We start from the raw sequence: 9,655 nt of genomic DNA, 5'->3' as shown, positions 1-9,655 counted from the left end.
ATCTAGGGAAAACATTCAATTTTCAGAAGACAAAAAAGTAAATAACACGTTCACATATTATTTAATAAATTATTAGCAAGTGTGATAATTAAAAAAAAGAAATAATCAAATAACAAGTTAAAATGTAGTTATCCGCTATTGATCTAATTGATATGTTTTCCCTTGAGTTTATTGCCTTAATATTTATTTTGTTCTGAAGTTTACTTGAATTATTGGATTAAGAAGCGAAGTAAGTGAGATTCATCGCTTTGATATTGTTTTTTTACTATAATATGCTATTTTTAAAGTATTACGAGTATTTTGGAAGTAATGTTGTTGGCTATGTATAAAACATGTTATATATATGCATCTCATATATTAGAAGTTATGTCGTTGTCTTATTGCCACGACCATACCAGTACCATATGTTACCCATGGAGAGATACATCGCACACTTTTACATTACCTGTGGAGGAGTAAAGGTGAGGAGGAGAATGACATATGTATTCATCTTGATGTCTCTACTTTATTCGCTTCAATGTCGTCATTATATTGCAAGGGTATGTAATATTGTTTTAGTTGATGCTGCTATGGTGAAATATAGCTATCGGATGATAGCATGTGGTTATTGTTACATTGTTGTTATATTAGCAAGTTTAAGCATGTTTTTCAGACATTATTAACATATTCAACTTATTATCATTTTTAAAGATGAATGTTTAATTAATTGTAGCTTAATAGTTTATTAAAGTAATTTATTTACTGAGATTTTTGAATTTTACTCTTGCTATTTTTACAGGTCACCTTGAGTTGATAGCAAGTATGCGGGAGGGTTAGGTCACCTTGAGTTGATGGAGAGTATGCGGGAGGGTTAGTTGCACGTTGTTTGCACAATCACCTTCATCTCTTAGTTAATATGTCATGGTGTCTTTTTTGGTGAATTTTATATGCTTTTGTGGTTTGGTTAAGCCGTCATGGTACTTTGTATAATCGAGGCTTGTTTCTTATTTGCTAAGGTATCTATTGATATTAGTGTAATGATATTTTTTTTCTCTGTAGGGGATTTTTAGTATACCTTTAGTTTCATGGGATGTGTTGTTAAATTTTTTTAGTTCGACGGTCTTATAGGTTAGTTTTAGTAGCACTTCGGGATTGTGTGGTGCACGAGATGTTACAATTGCTATGAATTTTAGAATGTATCTACACTAAACTATGAAATTCTAATCATCTGTTGTGTCAGTGTCAATATATCTACAACAAAATATGAAATTTTATCGAGCCAAGCTCGCAACGGGTGAGCCGAGCAAAATTTTCAACTCAGTCACCTAACCAGAGCATGGTTCGATTAGCCTACATGCGGGCTCGTTCGAGCCAAGCTGAGTTGGCTGACGTACAAGATTCCTCCTGGTCTGGCCGATTTTTTTAAAAGAAAATTCTATGAGACTCGGTCTCATAGAAAGACCTATTTTTATGTATACTTTGTATTTTCTTCTTTCCTCTCAGTTGCATATACTAGCTGTTGGATAAAAAAAAAAGTATAGATCAGAGTCTCGTAGAAATCTTTCGAGTCTCTTAAAATTTCCTAATGATTTTTCCTCGTGTGCATCTCGCAGGCCTCAAGGCGGGCGGGGGTCACCTCCCTCTCCCATTTGCATATTTCCTCTGCGTCTTTCCCTAGCATATGAAATCACTTGAGTTAGTAAATATAGATTAGTGTGATAAATTGGTTGTCACTCACCAGTAAAAGTGAAAAAAAAAGGTTAAATGCCCCTTCACATCGCCTCAGGGCGTCGCCATCCGCTGCGTCGCCGGAGTCGACGGATCTTAGTGCCGGAAATTGCGAAAATTCCTCACCACCACCACCACCTACTCCACGTCTCCACCGGCAGCGGCTGTGCGCGAGCTCAAATCTACGGCCATGGACCATGGTAGACGGCAAGGAATTTTAGGATTTCCCTGGTCTATCACGGTTCGGCCCCATTCCAACCGCCACTAGAAGCTCAAATCCACGCCCATGGCAGGCGGAGATTAGTGAGGTTGTAAGGCTTCGGGCGCAGGGCGCACCGGCCGGCAACAACGACTCCAACGAGGCCCGTGCAAGTTGAAGCCGCGGACCACCTTCAAGCTCACAGTAGGTCATAAGTTCCTAATCTGCAGAACAAAGATTCTTTAGAAAATCTATTTTTACCTAATAGACAATGAGATTGGGGTGAGCTGATTCGATCTATTTTTCTTTTGGAGAGTATAAATGTCTAGTTGTACAAGATCTGTAATTACCATGTCCAATTTTATTCTGATGCAGCAATGGACATGGATTCAAAGTCAATGCACCTGCTTTTTCTCTCCTAATGTTGTACTATTACCTCTTTTTTCAGATGTTGTATTGATGCTCGCAAGTAATAGTTTCTGAACTTTGAGATTAGGCTAGTAAGCATTTGTTGGAAACCAATGGACCATTTTCGTGAGAGGTCCTCAACATGCATCAATCTAACAGTAAGATTGATTTGTAGGGGAGTTGTTTCAGTTCTTCAGTCCAAGTTCATGGGTGGGAAATAGGATGAAGGAACACCTTGTGACATCACCATAGTTGCTGTTTTCTTTTGTTTTGTTTTTCCATAGAAATATTAGTTTGTCACTTGGAAAGAGACGATAAGCTCACCTGGTGTTGTTAAACAGTTTTCCCTGTAAACTTGATAGTCTTATTCAAGTCAAGCTATGTCCTGTGTGTTGGTGGATGCTTAGGGCTCATTTCTACAGCTACAAATGCCATGGACTGTGCTAAACTCATTCGGACTTTGCCATTTTCTCATGGATGCAACACCCCAAACCTTGTATCTGACCCCTAGCCAGGCCCAAGGCCATCCACCCTACCAATCAGAACAATTTACAATTGAATCGTGCATGCTAGTACCATATATGCAACGTGTGTTTGTTTCATTTCAAAAACAAAATATCGTTACAAAGAATGTGCAGTCACTTAAAGGATGCAGCTTTTGAATCTTCAGAAATCAGAATACCATTCGGCCGTCAGATTGTGAATGCCAGCAGCGTATAAATAGAAGCCGGGTTGGCCCCTTCTCAACCCCCCCCCCCACCCCCCCCCCCACCCACCCTTGGCTGACACTGTGGACTGAATCAACTATCGGGCCTGCAATATCTTCAAACTCTAGGAAACTCACAAATCTGTGCCTGTGTTGGGCTGTAGCAGCCAGTGCCATATCCCCAAATTTGCTTTGAAAATTTCAGAATTCAGTTCAACTTTGAGCTAAAGACTAAGGACTAAAGGATTCGGTTAAAATTCCCGCTAACAATTTTTTTTAATGAAAAAAATGAATCCCCCCTTGTTGTTCAGTTCCATCCATCGCGGTATGCAAAAGGAGAAAGAATCTATATGGAATGGACCAAGTAAATATATCTCTTGAGAGAAATTAAACCAGATCACCCAAGAAGCACAAGTCCAATAGTACCAACGCACCAAAGCTAGCATCCCTCCACAAATCACAATCACAAACCTCCTAAGTCCTAATTTTGTCTGACAAACCACCCCGAGGCTGCAAGAGTATACATGCATATGTCCTCTTGTGGAAGTCGTCGTCATCATCTACTTCTTCCATTAGTTAGTTTCCCTTATTCCTCCACCGGGCTCTGAATTTCCTTCTTCCTTGCAGGATCTTGATCGATGCATGCAACTGACAGATCAAAAGAGAGTATATGTATGTAAGCACGATTGCTGCCGTATATGTCGCCATCACCCGTCAGTTGTTGCCGTTTCGGGTCGTGGCGTGCGGCTTGGCAGTTGTAGAGAACGACACCGGCAAGCCCATGGCGTCGCGGTTGCTCGCAACTGCGCCCTTCCCGTTCGAAGCCATGTCTATGGCGGTCTCCTCGTCGCCGTCGTCGTGTCTGTCCATCTCCCTCCCCTTGCCCCACAGCACCATGTACAGCCCGGCAACGATGAGCACGGAGCCGATAGCACTGCAGCGGCGATAATTTGCATTGTCAGCAATAATGGAAACATAAAGATCAATGGCCAAATGAAGAGATCGAAAGTCGGAGCAGAGAGAGCATGCAGGATGTGCGCTGTCATCACCTTCCCACGTGTATCTTCTCGCCGAGAATGGCCCAGCCGACGATGGCGACGACGACGAGCAGCAGCGGGCTGAACATGGACACGAACAGCGGGCCACGCACCTGGATGCACCACGACATGAGCGCGAACGCGATTCCCGAACCCACGATTCCCTGCATTCCAAACATGCACGGCACGCGCGCGTAAGAAACAGCAATTTTCTGTAGCTCTGTGGTGCTTTCAAGATCGATGGATCATCTTACGATGTAGAGCACGGAGTAGAGCCGGATGTCGAAGCCGAGCTTCCACACCTCGAGGCTCCGGTCCATGGCCGCGCTGACGCCCGCGCACTGCACCCCGGCCATCAGGGACATGATCGCCGTGCTCGTGTACGGCGCCGAGAAGCCCTCCGACATCTTGGTCTGCGCGTCAATAAGAATTCTCCAAATCAGCAAATCCACCGACTGATCACTGGTCAGTAGTACGAATTAACGAATGCGTAAACACCAGACCTGGATGATGAACCAGATGGCCCATGCGACGCAGCTGGCGATGATGAGGACGTCCCCGATCACCGCGGCGGAATGTCCGGCGGCGGCAGGCGCGGCAGCGGCGGACGTGCTCTCGGCGAAGCGCCAGTGGATGGGGGAGTCCCAGAGCCTGAGCAGCGGGCCCTTGTAGAACGGCATGATCATGGATCCCCCGACGCAGACGACGGTGCCGACCACCTTGGCCTGCCCGGCCGGCGTGGCGGGCCGCACCGTCTCCATCTTGAGCGCGGCGGCCATGACGAAGGTGAGGGCCGGCAGCGTGTTGGTGAGCGCGCACCCGATGGTCGGGGTGGTGGACTTGAGACCCACGAAGTAGAGCACCTGGTTCAGCGTCGCGCTGCATGTAGTACGGTCAGGTCAGTGACAAAATTGCGTGAATATTCTGCACCAAGTTTTGGCTGAGTCGATCGACCAGGTTACGTGGTGCTAGTGAGATATCTGTAGTACGACTTGTCTTAGCTATGTGTGCTAGCTCGATCGAATGCCACATTGTCCCAAACATCTCCAAAAAAAATCCAGACACCCGTTTCATCTAAAAAGAAGTTTGTTCGCCAGCTTGTTTCAAATAAGATGCAATCTTGCATGTATATATAAGCACTAGGTTATGGACTTATGGCAAATCAAGTAGACTAGAACACCCGATCATTCGGTTGTCGCTGGAAGCTACACTTCAATCGGAGTGGATGGTAACGGCAAGCCCAGTGCGACACCTGAAACCAAGCATGTCCCTATTCCTAGGAAGAAATGAGAAGCTTTGTGTACTGCACAGATGTGGGAGGTAAAGGCAAATGGGAGCAGAGAAGGAGCTCCAAGCAACTGGTGGCTCTTCTCATGACGCGGCACGCAGAAAAAGGACTTAGCTAGAGCAAAACAAGGACGTTTCAATCGTGCATGCCCAGACTACATGATACTGAAGAAAGAATTAGACGTACCCGAAAATAGAGGAGAAGAATATCTGGATGAGCACTTTCTTGGTGATCTTCACCCCGCTTCTTCTGCAATCACAGTTTTCAGATGCAAAAATACAGTGAGTGCATCGTAAAACAATCTTGAAACTTGATTACAACAATATACTACAGAAGTGCACATTTAATAGGAGACTCTTGAGACTTTAACTATTGCGGCTGTGAATTCCACGTGGCAACCATGCTTGCCAACACTGACGTTAGACAATCACAGCAAGTGCTACATATGCCTAGCTAGATCGAGCAGTTAATGGTGAGTGGCAAATTTGTGCAGGACTTAGCTTCCTCGATCGATCTCTAAATCATAATACACAGAAGAAAACTCGAACACAAGAGAAACAGAAACAAAAAAAGAACAATCTTTTTTTGAAATAGATTGTTGTATAGATTGAGAAGCCACGTATTGTTTCCAATAGATATTAATGAGCTGTTTTTGGAAGAACAAACTTAATCGTCTGCAATCAAGAGAAGTTGTTCTGTTAAGAGAAGGAAAACAACTTGACACGGCATTGATACATCCAATATATGAAGCCAGCACTAGTACTAGATCTCATGAACTGAACGAAGCGATATGGATGCGTGTGCATGCGTCCTCTTAAACGTATGCATGCAGACTAAGGAAGTGATCTACGGAGCGAATTGAAGGTATTTACCTCTCGAGTAAGAAGGCGATGGGGGCGATGAAGGCGGCGGCGATGAGGTTCCGGTAGGCGATGAGCACGTAGGGGCTCATGCCGGTGTCCAGCGCCAGCTTGGACACAACATTCATGCCGGCGAAGCCTAGCTGCACCAGCACCATGGCAATGGCTGGCAGGCAATCCGTCCCCATGGCCGCCATCTCCTCTCCTTCTCTCTCTCACTAGATTCCTTAGTGAACTATCTATCGGTCGATGGTACAAGAACGTTCTTGACAGAGAAGACGTGGGGTTTGGGGGCGGTGGAATTGATCACTGACTAGAGAGGCTAGTAGTGGTTAGTGCTACTACGACATAGGTGCAGGGGAGAGGAGAGAATTTGGGCGTATATATAGGTGGCAGAGGAGAGAGAGAGAGAGACGAGGGGGGAGAGATAAACCAAATTCAAGGCTGAGAGGGTGGCGATGACTTGCTGCAGTAAAACCAGGTAATAACAGAAAAAGGGTGTAGTCCACAAGCAAAAAAGGCATGCAATCAGGTCCGCATCGAAAGCAAGCACACAAAGTCGATCACAAGGGGACACCCAGCTAGCTTGCCCAGCTTAACCGTCAGAGGCAAACGTGCGCGCCCATGCAAGCAAGCAGCTGTGATCAGTGACGCCGCGCGCAACACCTGCCGATCCGGCCCAGTCCGGTGGCCATTTCCCCGTCGGTTTACCCTCTTTAGGTGAACTGGTTGGCGCGTGCAACTCGTGGCGCAACACATAGAACACGGGCCGGCTGCAACATCAGTCTTCAAGTAGCTAATGAACTACTTCTAGTCGAAATATGTAACAGTTTATCTTAAAAAATTTATAACTTTTTTATATAAAATCGGATGAGTACAAACTTTATATAAAAATTATAGCCCTCGATGAGATCTACAACTTTGTAGTTGAAAAGTTTTTCATTTGAATTCATTTAGATACTCAAATAATCATTTGAAGTTTCGGATAAAAAATATCAAAATAATTACATATGCTAAATCAGTAGTAGTTCTGTGGTGGGATGGTGAGAAGGGTTCGCACGAGCTGAGAGGTTTCGAGTTCAAGTGCCAAAAACCGTGTAGCGCGCGTATTTCACACAAAAAAAAACGCGTGACTTGTGACTTGCGGGGGTGCCTGGTCGGTAAAAAAAAATTACTTTTTTTATGTCAAAAAATATCGATTCGGGGACCGATTATCACATACGGTTCGCTTAAGAAACCACCTGTAGGAATAAATTTTTCACAAGTGGTCTTTTTAAGGAACCGCGTGTGAAAATCTATTTTTACAGGTGATTTCTTAAGTAAACCGCCTGTGGTAATAGATTTTTCCAGACGGTCATTTTTGCGTCTGTAGAAATCGTTTATTTTTACATACCTTTAATCACAGACGAGTACGCTAAACGCCTATAAAAATGAGTTACCACCTGCCTCTAAAAATAGTTTTTTTTTTAGTGGTAGTATTTCGTTTGCTTTCTGCGCATCATATTTTCTCCAACTCCAGGTTGCAAACCTGCTTTCCCGGCCGGGCGGTTACTTGTGCGGTTCTCCGGCCGCGCTCGTGCCGCCGTGCCCATGCATCCAGACGCCTTTTTGCATGCCATCCTCAGCTGCGGTTGCACGGAGGATCGGAGAGCAGGAACAAACCGAAACCGTTCCAAAAGAGGCTAAAACCGCCACGAGCTAGCTGTTTGCTCGCTCCATGTTATCATGCATGCGTGTGTGACGCGAGCTGAAACTGCACGGGATAGATGGAACGCACCTACCTTACCACTTCACCCAGCTAGCTAACGATCGACGACGTTATTCTGAGCTCTCGATTTAGTAGCCGTGTCCCTAAATTCGCCGGGGGTAAACTGCACTCCATCTCAGAAATAGAGACATGTACAGATATAGGTTCATTCCGTTGCTATTCCGATCCCCTTCCAAGCTAAACTCTAAGGAAAGCAGCTAGAAACTGAAGCATCATGCATGCATGGATTCTCTTGGCCCTGGAAGAAGGAGCCAGCTGGAGAAGATCGACCAGCTACCTCCACGCTAACGTATACGTATAGTTCGAAATCTTGCATCCAAACAAATCTGAATTGGATCTTCAGTTAACCGGACAACTTAGAGTCTTAGACCATTTGAGGTAACCGAATTGAACTAGCTAACTTGAATATTGGAAATATTTATAACGACGTAGATTACGAATCGTTGGGGCGGGGATGGTGAAGAATCTTATCTGAGGAAAATAATATTACTTCTGTTTTTTTACTTGTCCTTTGGATATAAACACGGTTTCTAATGCAAGACTTTGATCATTGTATTTATAAGCTTTTGATATCTAAAGTTATTAAAAATATAATTATTTAATAGTATTTTTCATGCTAAATCTATAAATATTATTTTCATTTGACAAATCTTTTTTTTAACTAAAGTTTCTAAAATTTGACTATACGTATATCTAAACGACGTCTATTTGAGAATTGAGGTAGTAACTACTTCATTATTAATTATTTTTTGTTGTTGTTAGAGTACATGAAAGCATCACTAAGATCGTAAAGCCAAACGCAAGATCAACAACACCAAGACACAATATTTTTTAATGGCCATCTTATCTATATCCTCAAGGCATAACTAAAGGTGTTCCTCCCTATATTTATCTGTTTGTTGTCCTTACGGTTAAGGAATGGTGTTCAATATTTATAGGTCCAGGAATACAAATCTGACTACAACTCTATTCATAATACCATCTAATTTAAACTCAAGTCTATATGTAACCGATTTTATACACAAATTCGATAAATATCCTAACAACTTTAATTTTAATCTCACTATTTATCATTGCTTCTAGAGTCCAAACGGAAACGTGCAACAAACTGGTGAGCATTTTGATTTGGCTTTCCCAAAATTATTGTATAGATCATGCTATAATTGGTGCATTATCATTACCACCATCCGTGTCGTTATTCAGTAGTAGTTCCTTGCTTATAGCAGTTCGTTCTATGCCCGAAACGACTAGCTAATCCGGCAAAGGAAGTTTGGCAACAGTTCTTTACGTCTACTTTCCCTTTTAGGAAAATCAATCTTATATTTATTAATTGGAGGCTTCTTTTGATGCCTTCATGTTAATCTAAAAAAATCTTAAAAATTCTCATAAAAAATCAAAACATCCGATCGTTGAATTAATTGATTGACTAACTGTAACCATAGATCAACAACCAAACGAAACAACATAGTAGATTAAAAAACAAATCATAGAGTCCAACCCCAATACTACTTCTTGTCTTACCTTTCCTCCCCTTTTTTTGTTGTAGATATCATTTGTCTAACAAAGTTACGTTAGCAAACTCCAACTTAGTTATGTTAGCAATCAACATTTTTTTGTTGTAGATATCATTTGTCCAACAAGGTTACATTAGCAAACTCCAACTTAGTTACGTTAGCAATCAA

At 43.0% G+C, this 9,655-nt stretch overlaps 1 protein-coding gene across 1 annotated transcript; it reads right to left on the bottom strand.

Annotated features, from left to right (window-relative positions):
* Window positions 1–3,600: 3,600 nt before the first annotated feature.
* On the bottom strand, window positions 3,601–6,626 carry LOC133909875 (WAT1-related protein At1g09380-like). Its single transcript, XM_062352419.1, has 6 exons — window positions 6,218–6,626; window positions 5,532–5,594; window positions 4,561–4,936; window positions 4,312–4,470; window positions 4,070–4,221; window positions 3,601–3,954 (listed from the first exon to the last, which is right to left on the bottom strand). Exons 1-6 carry the CDS (start codon window positions 6,400–6,402, stop codon window positions 3,735–3,737), a joined length of 1,155 nt encoding a protein of 384 aa, XP_062208403.1. The 5' UTR covers window positions 6,403–6,626; the 3' UTR covers window positions 3,601–3,734.
* Between the last annotated feature and the right edge of the window lie 3,029 nt (window positions 6,627–9,655).

The sequence above is a fragment of the Phragmites australis genome, chromosome 2 (assembly GCF_958298935.1).
Source record: "Phragmites australis chromosome 2, lpPhrAust1.1, whole genome shotgun sequence".
In the NCBI taxonomy this organism is placed as follows: domain Eukaryota; kingdom Viridiplantae; phylum Streptophyta; class Magnoliopsida; order Poales; family Poaceae; genus Phragmites; species Phragmites australis.
This window is presented reverse-complemented; position numbering and strand designations above follow the sequence as displayed.